Genomic DNA, 21,540 nt, shown 5'->3' with positions numbered 1-21,540 from the left:
CCGTTTCCAGGAGAAGGGGATGGTCAGCCGTGTCGAAGGCAGCCGGGAGGCCGAGGAGGATTAGGATGGAGTTGATCCCATTGGATTTGGCAAGAAGGCGGTCGTCGGTGACCTTTGAGAGGGTGGTTTCTGTGGAATGAAGTGGTTGGGATCCAGATTGGAGGGGGGTCAAGGAGAGAATTGGAGGAGAGGAACTTGAGGGTGTAGACGACTCACTCAAGGAGTTGGGAGAGGGATGGTAGGAGGGAGGGAGATGGGGTGTTGACTGGAGGGGTCAAGGGAGTGTTTTTTTTAGGATGGGAGACACGGGCGTTTTTGAAAACAGGAATTGGAGAGCGAAAAGTTGAAGATGGCTGTTAGAGAGGGAAGAAGGGGGGCAAGGGTTTTGATAAGGAGTGAAGGGATAATAATAATAATAATAATGGCATTTGTTAAGCGCTTACTAGGTGCATTTGGAGGGGGTGGATTGTGAGAGGAGGCAGAAGATCTCTTGATACTTCTGGGAACGATGGGAGAGTTGAAGAAGGGCCAAAAGAGGGGAAGGGCCGGGGAGATTTTAGGGAGAGCACCCCTGATAGTTTCAATTTTCTCAATAAAGTAGGTAACCCGGTCGTTAGGTGGGGAAGGTGGGGAGATAGCGGATTTGAGGAGGATTTGAAGCAACTGGTGAGGGCAGCGGGCACGGATGCCAATAAGGACGGGGAAATCACTTCGCCACGCGAGGGTACCCTGGAAGCGGACAAAGTCGGCCGCTATGTAGATTTCCGGCGGCAGCCCCCTGCGGCTCGTGCCCGATGTGGAGGTGATCTTCATGGGGGTTGGCGGGTGGGTGTTGTGTCGGCCGCTGAGTGCTCTGATCTGTGGTCACTGATTAACGTGAGTTTCCAGGGAGGTGTCGCCGTGGTGACGGTGGGGGTTGTCATCGTTAAGGGTGGCGTGTTCCCCGAGATGGTTGGGTCGCTTATTGGAGTGATGGGTGAGTGGGCAGCTCTACGGTCGGAGGGGCCGAGCAACCGGCAGCGGAGGAGACACGCGGAGAGATACGCCATTCCGAAGAATCCGCTCCTACTCTCCTATCCTTTGACAACTCGTACTTCCCAAGCGCTTAGTACAGCGCTCAGCAAACAGTAAGCGCTCAATAAATACGATTGAATGAATGATTCAGACTAAGCGAGTCCTATTGAGCGCACGTGCTGTGTGGAAAGTACCGTACTAAGTCCTTGAGAGGGTGCGGTGTAGCAGAGTTGTCGGTAATAATAATGTTGGTATTTGTTAAGCGCTTACTATGTGCCAAGCGCTGTTCTAAGCGCTGGGGTCGATACAAGGTAATCAGGTTGGCCCACGAGGGGCTCACAGTCTTCATCCCCATTTTACAGATGAGGGAACTGAGGCCCAGAGAAGTCAAGTGACTCGCCCAAAGTCACCCAGCTGACGAGTGGCGGAGCCGGGATTTGAACCCGCGACCTCTGACTCCCAAGCCCGGGCTCTTTCCACCGAGCCAAGCCGGTAGACACGTTTCCTGCCCGCAGAGAGCGTACAGTCTAGAGGGGGAGATGAAATGGAACCGTGGCGTGGTCATTCATTCGGTCGTATTTATTGAGCGCTTACTGTGTGCAGAGCACTGTACTAAGCGCTTGGGAAGTCCAAGTTGGCAACAAATAGAGACGGTCCCTACCCAACAGTGGGCTCACAGTCTAGAAGCTACTTAGTGCTTCCTATGTTCCCAGCACTGTACTAAGCACTTGAGAGTTGCTAAAAATGGTCCCTACCCACAAGGAATTCAAACGTGGCTCAGTGGAAAGAGCCTGGGCTTTGGAGTCAGAGGTCATGGGTTCAAGTCTCGGCTCCGCCACTTATCAGCCGGGTGACTTTGGGCGAGTCACTTTACTCTGGGCCTCAGTTCCCTCATCTGGAAAACGGGGATGAAGACTGTGAGCCCCCCGTGGGACAACCTGATCACCTTGTAACTTCCCCAGCACTTAGAACAGTGCTTTGCACATAGTCAGCGCTTAATAAATGCCATCATCATTATCATTATTATTATTAAAATCTATTGGGGGAGATCAACGTTAAAGCAATAACAGATAGGGGAAGGCAGAGTAGAGGGATGTAGAGAAGCAGCGTGGCCCAGTGGAAAGAGCCCGGGCTTTGGAGTCAGAGGTCGTGGGTTCAAATCCCGGCCCCACACACTGTCAGCTGTGTGACGTTGGGCAAGCCACTTAACTTTTCTGTGCCTCAGTTCCTTCATCTGTAAAGTGGGGAGGAAAACTGTGAGCCCCCCGTGGGACAACCTGATCGCCTTGTAACCTCCCCAGTGCTTAGAACGGTGCTTTGCACATAGTAAGTGCTTAATAAATGCCATTATTATTTATTATTATTCATTACCCCTGTGCTGTGGAGCTGTGGGTGGGATGGGGCGAGAATCGCCGTGCTTCAGGAATACAGACCAAAATGCACAGGTGATGTCGAAAGGAGGGCAAATAGGTTGAGGAAAAAAGACGTTAGGGAAGATTTTTTTGAGGGTATATGACTTTAGCAGGGCTTTGAAGATAGTTTAGTTATTTGTACAAATTTATTCTATTTATTTTATTTCGTTAATATGTTTTGTTTTGTTCTCTGTCCCCCCCTTCTAGACTGTGAGCCCGCTGTCGGGTAGGGACCGTCTCTATATGTTGCCAACTTGGACTTCCCAAGCACTTAGTACAGTGCTCGTCACACAGGAAGCGCTCAGTAAATACGAATGAATGAATGAGGAGGGTTGGATATCAAAGAGGAGGAAATTCCAGGCAGGGGGATGACACGAGCAAGGAAGGGGTTCCTGGCAAGAGATGAAAGCGAGATACCCTGAGTAGGTCGGTGTTAAGAGGAGCCAAGTGTGCAGGCTGGATAGGAGGAGACCGACCAGAATCATCCGTTCATTCATTTGATCAGATTTATTGAGCGCTTACTGTGTGGCTGAGCACTGTACTGAGCGCTGAGGGAAGTCCAAGTCGGCAACATATAGAGACGGTGCCTTCCCGACAGCGGGCTCACAGTCTAGAAGAGGGAGACAGGCAACAAAACCAAACATGTGGACGGGTGTCAAGTCGTCAGAACAAGAAGACTTAAAGCAAATTGCACATTGTTAACACAATAAATGGAATAGTAAATATGTGCAAGTAAAATAAATAGAGTACTAAATCAGTACAGGTTCTGAGGGGAGGAGAAGGAGGTAGGGCGGGGAGGATGGGGAGGAGGAGAGGAAAAAGGGGGCTCAGTCTGGGAAGGCCTCTTGGAGGAGGTGAGTGCTCCGTAGGGCTTCAAGGGAGGAAGAGAGCGAGCTCGGCAGATTATGCGGAGTCAGGACATTCCGGGCCGGGGGGAGGACGTGGGCTGGGGGTCAATCAATCAATCAATCAATCAATCGTATTTATTGAGCACGTACTGTGTGCAGAGCACTGGACTAAGCGCTTGGGAAGTACAAGTTGGCAACATATAGAGACGGTCCCTACCCAACAGTGGGTACAAGTAAAATAGAGCAATAAATCAGCTCCCGCCCGTCCCGCCGTCGACCCCCGGCCCACGTCCTTCCCCTGGCCCGGAATGCCCTCCGTCCGCACATCCGCCAAGCTAGCTCTCTTCCTCCCTTCGAATAATAGAGTAATAATATTTGAGTAATAGAATATTACTCTATTTTTTTATTTGTTCATATTTATTCTATTTATTTTATTTTGTTCATATGTTTTGTTTTGTTCTCCGTCTCCCGCCTTCTAGACTGTGAGCCCACTGTTGGGTAGGGACCGTCTCTCTATGTTGCCAACTCGTACTTCCCAGGCGCTTAGTACAGTGATCTGCACACAGTAAGCGCTCAATAAATACGATTGAATGAATGAATGAATGAATGAATGAATGAACGCCCCGCTCTCCATCTGCAGTTGTGTTTGGTAGTGTATCCGTAGAGTTTTCTTGGTAAAAATATGGAAGTGGTTTACCACTGCCTTCTCCCGCGCGGTAAAATTGAGTCTCCGCCCTTGACTCTCCCACATCGCTGCTGCCCGGCACAGGGGAGTCTTGACTTGTAGCCGGTTGCCTTCCCCTCGCTAGCCACTGGCCAAGCCAGGAGTGGAGTGGGTGGGTCTCTGCTTGACTCCCCCTGCCGTAGTCGGGCCCGGTAGAGGACCGGAAACTCTCCAGGTGCCACCCTGAGAGGGTGAAGGCTGGTATTGAGGAGTTTCATACAGAGATTTGATACAGAGACGGACGGGCAACCACTGGAGGTCATTGAGTGGGGAGACGTGGACTGAGCGTTTTCGTAGGAAAATAGATGCCAGCAGTGGAGCGTGGACTGGAGTGGACCCCCGGCCCACGTCGTCCCCCGGGCCTGGAATGGCCTCCCTCTGCCCATCTGCCAAGCTAACTCTCTTCCTCCCTTCAAGGCCCTGCTGAGAGCTCACCTCCTCCAGGAGGCCTTCCCAGACTGAGCCCCTTCCTTCCTCTCCTCCTCGTCCCCCTCTCCATCCCCCCATCTTACCTCCTTCCCTTCCCCACAGCACCTGTATATATGTATATATGTTTGTACATATTTATTACTCTATTTATGTATTTATTTTTTTTACTTGTACATATCTATTCTATTTATTTTATTTTGTTAGTATGTTTGGTTTTGTTCTCTGTCTCCCCCTTTTAGACTGTGAGCCCATTGTTGGGTAGGGACTGTCTCTATATGTTGCCAATTTGTACTTCCCAAGCGCTTAGTACAGTGCTCTGCACATAGTAAGCGCTCAATAAATACGATTGATGATGATGATGATGAGTGGGGAGAACCACTTGGTGTCATCCTCGACTCCGCTCTCTCACTCACCCCACTCGTCCAGTCCGGCACCAAAACCTGCCGCTCTCACCTCCGCAACATCGCCAAGATCCGCCCTCTCCTCTCCATCCAAACCGCTCCCTTGCTGGTTCGTTCACTCGTCCCGTCCCGACTGGATTACTGCATCGGCCTCCTCTCCGATCGCCCATCCTCCTGTCTCTTCCCGCTTCAGTCTAGACTTCGCGCTGCCGGCCGGATCATCTCTGTGCCGAAACGCTCTGGGCGTGTCACTCCCCTCCTCAAAAATCTCCAGTGGTTGCCTGTCAACCTACGCCTCAGGCAGAAACTCCTCACCCTGGGCTTCAGGGCTGTCCATCCCGTCGCCCCCTCCGACCTCACCTCCCTTCTCTCCTTCTCCAGCCCAGCCCGCACCCTCCGCTCCTCTCCCACTAATCTCCTCACCGTGCCTCGTTCTCGCCCGTCCCGCCATCGACCCCCGACCCACGTCATCCCCCGGGCCTGGAATGCCCTCCCTCCGTACATCCGCCAAGCTAGCTCTCTTCCTCCCTTCGAAGCCCTACTGAGAGCTCACCTCCTCCAGAAAGCCTTCCCACACTGAGCTCCTCCTCCTCGCCCCATCGCCCCGACTCCCTCCCTCTCCTCTACCCATCCAGCCCCACAGCACTTGTGTATATATGTACATATTCATTATTCTATTTATTTTATTAATGATGTCTATATATTTATAATTCTATTTACTTTGATGCTATTGATGCCTGTCCACTTGTTTTGCTTTGTTGTCCGTCTCCTCCCTTCTAGACTGTGAGCCCGTTGGGTAGGGATTGTCTCTATTTGTTGCCGAATTGTCCCTTCCAAGCGCTCAGTGCAGTGCTCTGCACGCAGTAAGCGCTCAGTAAATACGATTGAATGAACGAATGTAGCGTGGCTCAATGGAAAGAGCACGAGCTTTGGAGTCCGAAGTCATGGGTTCAAATGCCCAGCTCCGCCAACTGTCAGCTGACGTTGGGCGAGTCACTTCACTTCTCTGGGCCTCAGTGACCTCATCTGGAAAATGGGGATGAAGACTGTGAGCCCCCCGTGGGACAGCCTGATCAACTTGTAACCTCCCCAATCAATCAGTCAATCAATCAATCGTATTTATTGAGCGCTTAATGTGTACAGAGCACTGTACTAAGCCCTTGGGAAGTACAAGTTGGCAACATTTGGAGACAGTCCCTACCCAACAGTGGGCTCACAGTCCCCAGTGCTTAGAACAGTGCTTTGCACATAGTAAGTGCTTAATAAATGCCATTATTATTATTATTATTAATAGTCAAGGCAGAATACATTAAGTGCTTGGATCGACGTAGCAGTTTGGATAGAGAGAAAAGAGTAGATTTTAGCAGCGTTATGAAGGTCGAACTGACAGGTTTTTGTTCGAGATTAAATGATTATGTGGGTTGAGTAAGACGGACGAGCTGAGGATAATGGCGAGGCTGCAGAATTGTGAGACGAGGAGGAAGGAGGTGCCACCTACAGTGACGGGGAAAGTCACGGGGCGGGCCGGCTCTGGGCGGGAAGATGCCGAGGTCTGTTTTGGACGTGTTAAATCTGAGGTGCCGGTGGGAACATCCAAGTAGCGATGTCCTGATGGCAGGAGGAAGCGCGAGACGGCAGACAATCCGAGAGGCCAGGACCGGAGAGGTAGGTTTGGGAATTAACCACCTGCATAGAGGTGGTAGTCGAAGCCATGGGGGTGAATGACTTCTCCAAGGGGGTGGATGTAGACGGAGAATAGAAGGGGACCCACGACTGAGCCTTGACTCGGTGGGAGACAGAAGAAGAACCCACGAAAGAGGCCGAGAAAGCAGAGCCAGAGAGATAGAGGAGAACTCGGAGAGGACGGGGTCTGTGAAGCCAGAGTTATGTAACGTTTCAGGAGGGGGATATGGTCCATGGGATGGAAAGCAGCTGAGAAGTCAAGAAGGATCAGGATGGAGTAGAGGCCGTGGGATTTGGCAAGAAGGAGGTCAGTGGCATTTACTGAGTGCTTACTCTGCGTGGAGCGCCGCACTGAACGCGTGGGAGAGGACAGATCAACAGAGGTGGTAGACATGTCCCCCATCCACAGTGAGTCGAGAGGAATTGAAGGAGAGGAAGTGTAGAGAACTCATTCAGGGGGTTCGGAGAGAAATGGTAGGAGGGAGATGAGGTGATAACTGGAGTGATTAATGGTGTCAAGGGAGGGCTTTTTCAGGATGGGGGATACGTGCGCGTGTTTGAAATCAGTAGGGAAGAAGCATCGGAAACTGACCGGTTGAAGATGGCGGTTGGCGGGGGTAAAGCCTGAAGGGATGGAGGAGATGGGAGATCTCATCAAACTCTCTTGGGAAAGATTCATTCATTCATTCAATCGTACTTATTGAGCGCTTACTGTGTGCAGAGCGCTTGGGAAGTACAAGTTGGCAACGTAGAGAGGCGGTCCCTACCCAACAGCGGATGGGAGCGTCAAAGACGGAGCAGGTGGAGGGAGGGCCTGGGGAGGAGCAGGGGAGATTTTAGGGAGATCACGCCTGATGGTTTCAGTTTTCTCCGTAAAGTGTGTGGTCAAGTCAGGAGGGACCAAAAAAAAAAATGATGGCATTTGTTAAGCGCTTACTATGTGCCAAGCACCATTCTAAGCGCCGGAGGGGATACAGGGTGATCAGGTTGTCCCACGGGGGGCTCACAGTTTTAATCTCCATTTTCCAGATGAGGTAACTGAGGCCCAGAGAAGTTCAGTCACTTGCCCAAAGTCACCCAGCTGACAGTTGGCGGAGCCGGCATTTGAACCCAGGACCTCTGACTCCCAAGCCCGGGCTCTTTCCACTGAGCCACACTGCTTCTCAGGATAATAATAATAATAATAATAATGGCATTTGTTAAGCGCTTACTATGTGCAAAGCAGTGTTCTAAGTGCCGGGGGGAATACAAGGTGATCAGGTTGTCCCACGGGGGGCTCCCAGTCTTCATCCCCATTTTACAGATGAGGGAACTGAGGCCCAGAGAAGTGACGCGACTCGCCCAAAGTCACACGGCTGACAATGATAATAAATAATAATAATGATGGCATTTATTAAGCACTCACCATGTGCACTGCACTGTTCTAAGCGCTGGGGAGGTTACAAGGTGATCAGGTTGTCCCACAGGGGGCTCCCAGTCTTCATCCCCATTTTACAGATGAGGGAACTGAGGCCCAGAGAAGTGACGCGACTCGCCCGAAGTCACACAGCTGACAGTTGGCGGGGCCGGGATTTGAACCCATGACCTCGGACTCCAAAGCCCGCGCTTTTTCCACCGAGCCACGCTGCTTCTCATCTAATCCAAACCTCCCAGCGGTTTTTTTTTTTAACTTTCTTTTTAACGGTATTTAAGCACTTACTGTGTGCCAGACACTATACTAAGCACCAGGGTGGATACAAGATAATCAGGTTGGACACGGCCTATTCTGTTTAGATACAAGATAATCAGGTTGGACACGGTCTATTCTGTTTCAAAAGTGGGCCGCGTGACCGGAAATCCGTCTGTACAAGTGGCTCGAATTTTCTATTGATGATCACGGTAAGTACAGCCCGTTGGCTAGTCAAAAATATGGATTTTTCACAGAGAAAAATTGTTAAAAAACAATTTAATCAACTTTATTAGTACCCAAGTAATGATAATAATAATAATAATAATGGCATTTATTAAGCACTTACTACGTGCAAAGCTCTGTTCTAAGTGCTGGAGAGGTTACAAGGTGATCAGGTTGGAAGTGAGCCCACTGTTGGGTAGGGACTGTCTCTATATGTTGCCAATTTGTACTTCCCAAGCGCTTAGTACAGTGCTCTGCACACAGTAAGCGCTCAATAAATACGATTGATGATGGGGGTCTTAATCTCCATTTTCCAGACGAGGTCACTGAGGCCCAGAGAAGTGAAGTGACTTGCCCAAAGTCACACAGCTGACAGTTGGCGGATCCGGGATTTGAACCCATGACCTCGGACTCCAAAGCCCAGGCCCTTTCCACCGAGCCACGCTGCTTCTCATCTAATCCAAACCTCCCAGCATTTTTTTTTCTTTCTTTTTAATGGTATTTAAGCACTTACTACGTGCCAGGCACTGTACTAAGTACCGGGGTAGATACAAGATAATCAGGTTGGACACGGTCTATTCTCAGCGGAAAGAGCCCGGGCTTTGGAGTCACAGGTCATGGGTTCAAATCCCGGCTCTGCCACTTGTCAGCTGGGTGACTTTGGGCAAGTCACTTGACTTCTCTGGGCCTCAGTGACCTCATCTGTCAAATGGGGATGAAGACTGTGAGCCCCCCGTGGGACAACCTGATCACCTTGTAACCTCCCCGGTGCTTAGAACAGTGCTTTGCACGCAGTAAATGCGTAATAAATGCTATCATCATCATCATCATCATCATCAACAAGAGGAGCTCAGGAAAGTGAGGGCTCACGCGGGATGTCGAGAAATCAATCACTGGTCTTTACGGAGCGCTTACTGTGTGCTGAGCATTGTACTAAGTGCTTGGGAGAGCGCGGGCTAAGCGTTATTAACTAGCCCATCACTTTTATTTTACTTGTACATATTTACCATTCTATTTATTTTGTTCATGATGTGCATCTAGCTTTATTTCTACTTATTGTGACGACTTGACACCTGTCCACGTGTATTGTTTTGTTGCCTGTCTCCCCCTTCTAGACTGTGAGCCCGTTGTCGGGTAGGGACCGTCTCTATATGTTGCCGATTTGTACTTCCCAAGCGCTTAGTACAGTGCTCTGCACACAGTAAGCGCTCAACCTCTAGCTTTATTTCTATTTGTTGTGATGACGACACCTGTCCACATGTTTTGTTTTGTTGTCTGTCTCCCCCTTCTAGACTGTGAGCCCGTTGTCGCGTAGGGACCATCTCTATATGTTGCCGATTGGTACTTCCCAAGCGCTTAGTACAGTGCTCTGCACACAGTAAGCGCTCAATACGTACCTATTTAATATTCTATTTATTTTGTTAATGATGTGCATCTAGCTTTATTTCTATTTATTGTGACGAATTGACGCCTGTCCACATGTATTGTTTTGTTGTCTGTCTCCCCCTTCTAGACTGTGAGCCCGTTGTCGGGTAGGGACCGTCTCTATATGTTGCCGATTTGTACTTCGCAAGCGCTTAGTACAGTGCTCTGCACACAGTAAGCGCTCAACATCTAGCTTTATTTCTATTTATTGTGATGACGACACCTGTCCCCATGTTTTGTTTTGTTGTCTTGTCTCCCCCTTCTAGACTGTGAGCCCGTTGTCGGGTAGGGACCGTCTCCATATGTTGCAGATTGGTACTTCCCAAGTGCTTAGTACAGTGCTCTGCACACAGTAAGCGCTCAATATGTACATATTTACTATTCTATTTGTTAATGATATGCATCTAGCTTTATTTCTGTTTATTGTGATGACTTGACACCTTTCCACATGTATTGTTTTGTTGTCTGTCTCCCCCTTCTAGACTGTGAGCCCGTTGTCAAGTAGGGACCATCTCTATATGTTGCCAACTTGTACTTCCCAAGCGCTTAGTGCAGTGCTCTGCACACAGTGAGCGCTCAGTAAATACGATTGAATGAATGAATGAAATGAATGAATGGAAGGCGCCTAGCACTGGGAAGTGGTAGTTGCGGGGCCGTTTAGATGTTTAGACGTTTAGGAGCCGGTTAAATAGGACAACCCTGAGGTCACATGGGCTACACGGACCCCGTACCGTTCTGCTCTTAGGCTTGGCACGTGGCAACCACTTGACGATGCCTGCCTCTGATCTTCCTCTGTGCCTCAGTTCCCTCAACTGTAAAATGGGGATGAAGACTGTGATCCCCCCGTGGGACAACCTGATCACCTTGTAACCTCCCCAGCGCTTAGAACAGTGCAGTGCACATGGTAAGCGCTTAATAAATGCCATCATTATTATTATTTATTATCATTGTCAGCTGTGTGACTTTGGGCAAGTCGCTTCACTTCTCTGGGCCTCAGTTCCCTCATCTGTAAAATGGGGATGAAGACTCTGAGCCCCCCGTGGGACAACCCAATCACCTTGTAACCTCCCCAGCGCTTAGAATAGTGCTTTGCACATAGTAAGCGCTTAATAAATGCCATCATTATTATTATTATTGTTGCTACTTCTGGTAGCAGCTGTTGTTTCCCAGCTACTTTGGTTACTTTTTTTTTTTTAATGGTATTAAGCGCTTACTCTGTGCCACTGTAATAAACACTTAGCAGATCCAAACTAATCAGGTAAGACATAGTCCATGTCCCTCATGGGCTCAGCCCCGTTGTACAGATGAGGTAACTGAGGCCCAGAGAATCAATCAATTAATGGTATTTATTGAGCACACAAGAGTACTCTGGGCAAGTCACTTCACTTCTCTGTGCCTCAGTTACCTCATCTGTAAAATGGGGGTTAAGGCTGTGAGCCTCACGTGGGGCAACCTGATCACCTTGTAACATCCCCAGTGCTTAGAACAGTGCTTTGCACAGAGTAAGCGCTTACTAAATGCCATCATTATTATTATTATTGTTACAGTACAACGGAATTAGCTGAAATTATTTCGAATATCAGGAGGAAATGTAGGAAAGCGACTTGCCCAGGGTCACACGGCAGACAAGTGGCAGAGCTGAGATTAGAACCCAGGTCCTTGAGAACGGATCAGTAGCCACGTTCCCATACGAATATAAATAGTAGTTTATATTTACAGAGCTACCCCAGCTCTTAGAACAGTGCCTGGCACATAGTAAGCGCTTAACAAATGCCGTCGTTATTATTAATTATTATATGATTTTTGTGAGCCGTACGCGGGTGTCTGGTGTCTTTTAAGTGGTAAAGAAAGCAGTTGGTGGGGACAGTTTTTTAAGGTTTATTTTGTTGCGGCATCAAGTGTGGAATTCACTGAAAAACACGCTCATTAGATAAAAATGTAAGCTCGTTGCAGACAGGGAACGCGTCTAACAACTCTGTTGTATTATACTCGCCCAAGTGTGTAGTTCAGTGCCGTATGCGGGTGTTTGGTGTCTTTTAAGTAGCAAAGAAAGCCGTTGGTGGGGACGGTTTTCTAAGGTTTATTTTGTTGCGGAATTCACCAAAAAACACATTCATTAGGTGGCTAAAAATGTTAAGCTTGTTGCGGACGGGAACGCGTCTAACAACTCTGTTGTATTATACTCGCCCAAGTGTGTAGTTCAGTGCCGTACGCGGGTGTTTGGTGTCTTTTAAGTAGTAAAGAAAGCAGTTGGTGGGGACGGTTTTCTAAGCTTTGTTTTGTTGCGGCATCAAGTGCGGAATTCACCAAAAAACACGTTCATTAGATGGCTAAAAATGTTAAGCTCGTTGCGGACAGGGAACGCGTCTAACAACTCTGTTGTATTATACTCGCCCAAGTGTGTAGTTCAGTGCCGTACACGGGTGTTTGGTGTCTTTTAAGTAGTAAAGAAAGCAGTTGGTGGGGACGGTTTTCTAAGGTTTATTTTGTTGTGGAATTCACCAAAAAACACGTTCATTAGATGGCTAAAAATGTTAAGCTCGTTGCGGAAAGGGAACGCGTCTAACAACTCTGTTGTATTATACTCGCCCAAGTGTGTAGTTCAGTGCCATACGTGGGTGTTTGGTGTCTTTTAAGTAGTAAAGATAGCAGTTGGTGGGGCTGATTTTCTAAGGTTTCTTTCATTGTGGCATCAAGTGCGGAATTCACAGAAAAACACGTTCATTAGATGGATAAAAACGTAAGCTTGTTGCGGACAGGGAATGCGTCTAACAACTCTGTAGTATTATACTCGCCCAGGTGCGTAGTTCAGTGCCGTACGCGGGTGTTTGGTGTCTTTTAAGTAGTAAAGAAAGCCGTTGGTGGGGACGGTATTCTAAGGTTTCTTTTGTTGTGGCATCAAGTGCGCAATTCACTGAAAAACACGTTCATTAGATGGTTAAAAATGTGAGCTCGTTGCGGACAGGGAACACGTCTAACAACCCTGTTGTATTACACTCGCCCAAGTGTGTAGATCAGTGCTGTACGCGGGTGTTTGGTGTCTTTTAAGTAGTAAAGAAAGCCGTTGGTGGGGACAGTTTTCTAAGGTTTATTTTGTTGCGGCATCAAGTGCGGAATTCACCGAAAAACACGTTCATTAGATGGTTAAAAACGTAAGCTCATTGTGGACGGGGAACGCGTCTAACAACTCTGTTGTATTATACTCGCCCAAGTGTGTAGTTCAGTGCCGTATGTGGGTGTTTGGTGTCTTTTAAGTAGTAAAGAAAGCCGTTGGTGGGGATGGTTTTCTAAGATTTATTTTGTTGCGGCATCGGGTGGAATTCACCGAAAAACACGTTCATTAGATGGTTAAAAACGTAAGCTCGTTGCGGGCAGGGAACGCGTCTACCCGTCTGTTCATCGACGGTGAGCCGCCCGGGAACGCGGGGCCGTCCTGGGAGAATCCCGGGCTCCGGTGGGAAAGCACACGGCCGGCTCGGCGTCGCTCCGTGGCTCAAGTATAATCCCAGTTTTCTGTTCCTAGGTACAAGGAGTCGTCAACGCCCGCAGTGAATATGGGGGAGAAGAAACCAGAGCCTCTGGATTTCGTGAAAGATTTTCAGGAATATCTCACTCAACAGACCCACCATGTGAACATGATCTCGGGATCAGTGAGCGGCGACAAGGAAGCAGAAGCTCTTCAGGGAGGTAGACCGCACTTTTTACTAAATATTTCCCTTTCGGAAAACGCGCTGATAGTCGCCTATAAGCCCCGTCATATTACTGTTTTTGTATAAACGACGCCGCGGCGTCGCTCAGTGGGAAGAGCCCGGGCTTGGGAATCACAGGCCATGGGTTCGAATCCCAGCTCCGTCACTGGTCTGCCGCGGGACCCCGGGCGAGCCACTGAACGGCTCTGGGCCTCAGTTCCCGCATCGGGAAAATGGGGATGAAGACTGTGAGCCCCACGTGGGACAGACCTTGTAATGATCATAATAATAAAGGCATCTATTAAGCGCTTACTGTGTGCAAAGTGTGAGCCTGTTGTTGGGTAGGAACCGTCTCTGTATGTTGCCAGTTTGTACTTCCCAAGCGCTTAGTACAGTGCTCTGCACACAGTAAGCGCTCAATAAATACGATTGAATGAATTAAAGCACTGTTCTAATAATAATAATAATGGCATTTATAAGCACTTACCATGTGCACTGTTCTAAGCGCTGGGGCGGTTACAAGGTGATCAGGTTGTCCCACGGGGGGCTCCCGGTCTTCACCCCCATTTTCCAGATGAGGTCACTGAGGCCCAGAGAAGCTGAGGGACTTGCCCAAAGTCACACAGCTGACAGTTGGCGGAGCCGGAATTTGAACCCACGACCTCGGACTCCACAGCCCGGGCTCTTTCCACTGAGCCACGCTGCTTCTCTGTAGCTCTCTTGTAGCTATCCCAGCGCTTAGAACAGTGCTTGGCACATAATAAGCGCTTAACAAGTACCACCATTATTATTAATTATTATTATCATTTTTTGTGAGCCATACGCGGGTGTTTGGTTTCTTTTAAGTAGTAAAGAAAGCAGTTGGTGGGGACGGTTTTCTAAGCTTTATTTTGTTGCAACATCAAGTGTGGAATTCACCAAAAAACACGTTCATTTGATGGTTAAAAATGTAAGCTCGGTGCGGACAGGGAACGCGTCTAACAACTCTGTTGGATTATACTCGCCCAAGTGCGTAGTTCAGTGCTCAGCACACGGTGAGCGCTCAGTTGAATAACCGAGCACGCCGATTAAATGTAGATTTTGTTTGGGGATTTCTTTTTTTTTTTTTGGTATTTAAGCACTTCCTATGTACCAGACACTGTTGTAAGCGCCGGGGTAGGTACAAACCGATCCGATCGGATACGGTCTCCGTCCCGTAGGGGACTCCCGGTCTTAATCCCCATTTTACAGAGGGAGGTGAGGCCTGGAGAAGTGAAGTGACTTGCCCAAGGTGCTTTGCACATAGTAAGCTCTTAGTAAATACCCTCATTATTATTTTCAGCACCTAGAACAGTGCTTTGCACATAGTAAGCGCTTAATAAATGCCCTCATTATTATTTTCAGTTCTTAGAACAGTGCTTTGCGTATAGTAAGCACTTAATAAATGCCATTATTATTTTCAGTGCTTAGAACAGTGCTTTGCACATACGTAGTAAGCCCTTAATAAATGCCCTCTTTATTATTTTCAGTGCTAAGAACAGTGCTTTGCACATAGTAAGCGCTTAATAAATGCCCTCATTATTATTTTCAGCGCGTAGAACAGTGCTTTGCACATAGTAAGCGCTTAATAAATGCCCACATTATTATTTTCAGCGCTTAGAACAGTGCTTTGCACATAGTAAGCGCTTAATAAATGCCCTCATTATTATTTTCAGTGCTTAGAACAGTGCTTTGCGTATAGTAAGCACTTAATAAATGCCATTATTATTTTCAGCGCTTAGAACAGTGCTTTGCACATACGTAGTAAGCCCTTAATAAATGCCCTCTTTATTATTTTCAGTGCTAAGAACAGTGCTTTGCACATAGTAAGTGCTTAATAAATACCCTCATTATTATTTTCAGCACGTAGAACAGTGCTTTGCACATAGTAAGCGCTTAATAAATGCCCACATTATTATTTTCAGCGCTTAGAACAGTGCTTTGCACATAGTAAGCGCTTAATAAATGCCCTCATTATTATTTTCAGTGCTTAGAACTGTGCTTTGCATATAGTAAGCACTTAATAAATGCCCTCATTATTATTTTCAGCGCTTAGAACAGTGCTTTGCACATACGTAGTAAGCCCTTAATAAATGCCCTCATTATTATTTTCAGCGCTTAGAACAGTGCTTTGCACATAGTAAGCGCTTAATAAATGCCCTCATTATTATTTTCAGCGCTTAGAACAGTGCTTTGCACATAGTAAGCGCTTAGTAAATGCCCTCATTATCAGTGCTTAAAACAGTGCTTTGCACATAGTAAGCGCTTAGTAAATGCCCTCATTATTTTTTCAGCACTTAGAACAGTGCTTTGCACATAGTAAGTGCTTAATAAATGCCCTCATTATTATTTTCAGCGCTTAGAACAGTGCTTTGCACATAGTAAGTGCTCAATAAATGCCCTCATTATTATTTTCAGCGCTTAGAACAGTGCTTTGCACATAGTAAGTGCTTAATAAATACCCTCATTATTATTTTCAGCGCTTAGAACTGTGCTTTGCACATAGTAAGCGCTTAATAAATGCCCTCATTATTATTTTCAGCGCTTAGAACTGTGCTTTGCACATAGTAAGCGCTTAATAAATGCCCTCATTATTATTTTCAGCGCTTAGAACAGTGCTTTGCACATACGTAGTAAGCCCTTAATAAATGCCCTCATTATTATTTTCAGTGCTAAGAACAGTGCTTTGCACATAGTAAGCGCTTAATAAATGCCCTCATTATTATTTTCAGCGCGTAGAACAGTGCTTTGCACATAGTAAGCGCTTAGTAAATGCCCTCATTATTATTTTCAGCGCTTAGAATAGTGCTTTGCACATAGTAAGCGCTTAATAAATGCCCTCATTATTATTTTCAGCGCTTAGAACAGTGCTTTGCACATAGTAAGCGCTTAGTAAATGCCCTCATTATTATCAGCGCTTAAAACAGTGCTTTGCACATAGTAAGCGCTTAGTAAATGCCCTCATTATTATTTTCAGCTCTTAGAACAGTGCTTTGCACATAGTAAGCGCTTAATAAATGCCCTCTATTAATTTCAGCGCTTAGAACAGTGCTTTGCACATAGTAAGCACTCAATAAATGCCCTCATTATTATTTTCAGCGCTTAGAACAGTGCTTTGCACATAGTAAGCACTTAATAAATGCCCTCATTATTATTTTCAGCGCTTAGAACAGTGCTTTGCACATAGTAAGCGCTTAATAAATGCCCACATTATTATTTTCAGCGCTTAGAACAGTGCTTTGCACATAGTAAGCGCTTAGTAAATGCCCTCATTATTTTCAGCGCTTAGAACAGTGCTTTGCACATAGTAAGCGCTTAATAAATGCCCTCATTATTATTTTCAGCGCTTAGAACAGTGCTTTGCACATAGTAAGCGCTTAGTAAATGCCCTCATTATTATCAGCGCTTAAAACAGTGCTTTGCACATAGTAAGCGCTTAGTAAATGCCCTCATTATTATTTTCAGCACTTAGAACAGTGCTTTGCACATAGTAAGTGCTTAATAAATGCCCTCAGTATTATTTTCAGCGCTTAGAACAGTGCTTTGCACATAGTAAGTGCTTAATAAGTGCCCTCATTATTATTTTCAGCGCTTAGAACAGTGCTTTGCACATCATAAATGCTTAATAAATGCCCTCATTATTATTTTCAGCGTTTAGAACAGTGCTTTGCACATAGTAAGCACTTAGTAAATGCCCTCATTATTATTTTCAGCACTTAGAACAGTGCTTTGCTCATAGTAAGCGCTCAATAAATGCCCTCATTATTATTCTCAGCGTTAAGAAAAGTGCTTTGCACATAGTAAGTGCTTAATAAATGCCCTCATTATTATTTTCAGTGCTTAGAACAGTGCTTGTGCTTTGCACATAGTAAGTGCTTAATAAATGCCCTCATTATTATTTTCAGCACTTAGAACAGTGCTTTGCACATAGTAAGCACTTAGTAAATGCCCTCATTATTATTTTCGGTGCTTAGAACAGTGCTTTGCACATAGTAAGCGCTTAATAAATGCTATCATTATTATTATTATGAGAGAGGATTGATTCCACCCGGGTTCCAGTTGCTCCACAGATGTCCACGTTGTGTAGTTTGCAAAAATGTCCGTGAAGTGTTTTGAAGGTGATTGTTTGAGCTGAATGATATTTTCACCGCAAAGGACAGTGCTCTGCACGTAGTAAGTGCTCAATAAATGCAAACGAATGAACGGATAGGTTTAAAGGACCCGGTGGAATTGTAACATGAGTACGTAACCAACCGTTTAAAAAAGGTGTGTTATCTAGTTGCTCCACAAACATCCACGTTGTGTAGTTTGCAAAAATGTCCATGAAGTGTTTTGAAGGTGATTGTTTGCGTTGAATGATATTTTCACCGCAAAGGACAGTGCTCTGCACGTAGTAAGTGCTCAATAAATGCAAACGAATGAATGGATAGGTTTAAAGGACACGGTGGAATTGTAACGTGAGCACGTAACTAACCGTTTAAAAAAGATAAGTGCAACCGTGGACTCGGGAATATCAAACCGCGGCCGTTCCCGGATGTATAACTGCCACGGCGATGTTTCGTTTCCAGCCGGGACGGATGGCGATCAGAATGGACTCGACCACCCGTCCGTTGAAGTTTCCCTGGATGAAAACTCAGGAATGTTAGTGGATGGGTTTGAAAGGACGTTCGATGGGAAGCTAAAATGTCGCTACTGCAATTACGCCAGTAAAGGAACGGCGCGACTCATAGAGCACATCCGAATCCACACAGGTAATGAGGAACCGGTTTTCAGGTAACCCGTGGCTTTGGTCGAACGCGATCGCTCCTGCTAGTTGGACACGGAGGGCCCGGTTGGAAATCCAGCTCCGCGCCCCGGAACGAAGGCCACGAGCCAATTCAGCCGGTTCCCTTCTCCGCAGCCCCCCGTTACCACCCGCTTCCTCATTCTCATCATCCCCTCGTGTTGGGATAACGAATCGGCGATAGTGTTACCCAAGTCTCGCCGTCCCGTTCTCCCAATGCCCCCGGGCCCTTTAAAATCGGCCCACTGCTTCCGACTTGGGCAGGTGGCTGTCTTCTTCCACGGAGGGAAACGCCGAATTTGGCAACAAACCAAGGAAGCTCGATGATCTCCGTGACGTGGGGGGTTCCACGTCCGTCCAGAGTCACGCGATCGTATTTATCGAGCGCTTACGGTGTGCGGAGCACTGTACTGAGCGCTTAAAATCTAGGACCGCCTCATCTTTCGGACTGTTGGGCGGCTCCGTGCGGTCGGCAGCCTCCCATCGCCGTAGCTTGAGCGCACTGTTGGGTAGGGACCGTCTCTATGTGTTGCCAACTTGTACTTCCCAAGCGCTTAGTACAGTGCTCTGCACACCGTAAGCGCTCAATAAATACGATTGATTGATTGATTCTTCGCTGTGACATCACACTCTTGCATTTAATAACAGTCGCATTAAGGTAGATCATTTATTAGCTGTTTCAGCCTGATTCCGATTGCTTGTGTAAATAAGCGGCAGAGAGACTACTTTAAATTCAGTCGTATTTATTGAGCGCTTACTGTGTGCAGAGCACTGTACTAAGCGCTTGGGAAGTACAAGTTGGCACCATATAGAGACGGTCCCTACCCAACAGCAGGCTCACAGTCTAGTAGGTAAATCCATTTAAATCCACTGATAATTCCAAAACCCCAGTTTAGCCGATAAGTTTTTGTATGGAACTACCAACTAGAAACACGATGATAAATCAATCAGTCATATTTATTGAGCGCTTACTGTGTGCAGAGCACTGTACTAAGCGCTTGGGAAGTACAAGTTGGCAACATATAGAAACGGTCCCTGCCCAACAGCGGGCTCACAGTCTAGTAGGTAAATCCAGTTAAATCCACTGATAATTCCAAAACCCCAATTTAGCCGATAAGTTTTTGCATGGAACTACCAACTAGAAACATGATGATCAATCAATCAATCGTATATATTGAGTGCTTACTGTGTGCAGAGCACTGTACTAAGCGCTTGGGAAGTACAAATTGGTAACATATAGAGACGGTCCCAGCCCAACAGCGGGCTCACAGTCTAGTAGGTAAATCCACTTAAATCCACTGATAATTCCAAAACCCCAATTTAGCCGATAAGTTTTTGCATGGAACTACCAACTAGAAACACGATGATCAGTCAATCAGTCAGTCGTATTTATTGAGCGCTTACTGTGTGCAGAGCACTGTACTAAGCGCTTGGGAAGTACAAATTGGTAACATATAGAGACGGTCCCAGCCCAACAGCGGGCTCACAGTCTAGTAGGTAAATCCACTTAAATCCACTGATAATTCCAAAACCCCAATTTAGCCGATAAGTTTTTGCATGGAACTACCAACTTGAAACACGATGATCAGTCAATCAGTCAGTCGTATTTATTGAGCGCTTACTGTGTGCAGAGCACTGTACTAAGCGCTTGGGAAGTCCAAGTTGGCAACATATAGAGACGGTCCCTACCCAACAGCGGGCTCACAGTCTAGTAGGTACATCCAGTTAAATCCACTGATAATTCCCAAACCCCAATTTAGCCGATAAGCTTTGGCATGGAACTACCAACTAGAAACACGATGATCAATCAGTCAATCAATCGTATTTATTGAGCGCTTACTGTGTGCAGAGCACTGTACTAAGCGCTTGGGAAGTACAAATTGGCAACATATAGAGACGGTCCCTGCCCAACAGCGGGCTCACAGTCTAGTAGGTAAATCCCCTTAAATCCACCGATAATTCCCAAACCCCAATTTAGCCGATAAGTTTTGGCATGGAACTGCCGACTAGAAACACGACGATGGATTTGAATGGCGTTTCCGTGGATTTTCCCTCCCGTATTCTCTTCCCTCCGCTGTTGGTCCCTTCCTCCGGCCCAGCTGCCCTCCTCGGGCCAATTCTGTTGCACTCCTAAGTGTTTAGTCCATTGCCCCGCGCCCAGTAAGCGCTCAATAAATCCCGCCGACAGTCCGATCGCCAAGTCGCGCCTCTCTCCCTTTAGAACTCAGCTTCGTGAAGTCTTCCCTGATAAATCCCTGCCGTCCGGGTGGCGTGATTTACCGTAGCGCTCGTGTAAATTCCCGCCGGTGCGTAAATTTGGTATCGCGTACCTGCGGGCCTTAAGAGACTGGAAACTCCTCGAGGGCCAAGACCTTTTCCCTTCTTCTCTTGGACTAATCCTCAGCTTCCAGTGGAAGGCATTGCCCAAAGTAGGCCTCCGACACCTCCACACAGTCATCTCCTAATTTAGGGACGGCATTCTCCCAAAACCCGCGTTCCGGACAACCCACGGCGTAGCGCTCCCCCGGGCCGGTTTCGCCGGGTGCCTGTAGAAGACGCCCTCCGCCACACGTCTGCTGTGTGACCTTGGGCAAGTCACTCAACTTCTCTGAGCCTCAGTTCCCTCATCTGTAAAACGGGGATTAAGACTGGGAGCCCCACGTGGGACAACCTGATCACCTTGTATCCCCCCCAGCGCTTAGAACGGTGCTTTGCACAGAGTAAGCGCTTAACAAATGCCGTTTAAAAAAAAAAAAAAGACTGTGAGCGTCGGGATCGGCCCTATTTGTTGCCGACTTGGACTTCCCAAGCGCTTAGTCCAGTGCTCTGCACACAGTAAGCGCTCAATAAATACGATTGAATGAATGAATGAAAAGTACTTACATAACGATGGCGTTTAGTAAGCGCCTACTACGTGCAAAGCACCGTTCTAAGCGCCGGGGAGGTTACAAGGTGATCGGGTTGTCCCACGGGGGGCTCACAGTCTTCATCCCCATTTTCCAGTTGAGGTACCTGAGGCCCAGAGAAGCGCTTAGTACAGTGCTCTGCACACAGTAAGCGCTCAATAAATACGATTGAATGAATGAATGAATGAAAAGTACTTAAATAAATAACGATGGCGTTTAGTAAGCGCCTACTACGTGCAAAGCACCGTTCTAAGCGCCGGGGAGGTTACAAGGTGGTCGGATTGTCCCACGGGGGGCTCACAGTCTTCATCCCCATT

The 21,540-nt window shown here is 47.2% G+C and overlaps 1 protein-coding gene across 1 annotated transcript in view; it reads left to right on the top strand.

The window, feature by feature from the left end:
• Positions 1–21,540, top strand: part of IKZF5 (IKAROS family zinc finger 5) — a 46,652-nt gene that overhangs the window by 18,786 nt on the left and 6,326 nt on the right. The window contains exons 3-4 of the mRNA XM_038757670.1: positions 13,351–13,514; positions 18,103–18,285. Of these exons, the coding sequence (XP_038613598.1) occupies positions 13,382–13,514; positions 18,103–18,285 (316 nt within the window). The 5' untranslated portion in view covers positions 13,351–13,381. The remainder of the gene's footprint in view (positions 1–13,350; positions 13,515–18,102; positions 18,286–21,540) is intronic.

The sequence above is a fragment of the Tachyglossus aculeatus genome, chromosome 16 (assembly GCF_015852505.1).
Source record: "Tachyglossus aculeatus isolate mTacAcu1 chromosome 16, mTacAcu1.pri, whole genome shotgun sequence".
NCBI lineage: Eukaryota > Metazoa > Chordata > Mammalia > Monotremata > Tachyglossidae > Tachyglossus > Tachyglossus aculeatus.
Note: the sequence above shows the minus strand (reverse complement) of the source record. Positions and strands in the feature narration are given on the sequence as shown.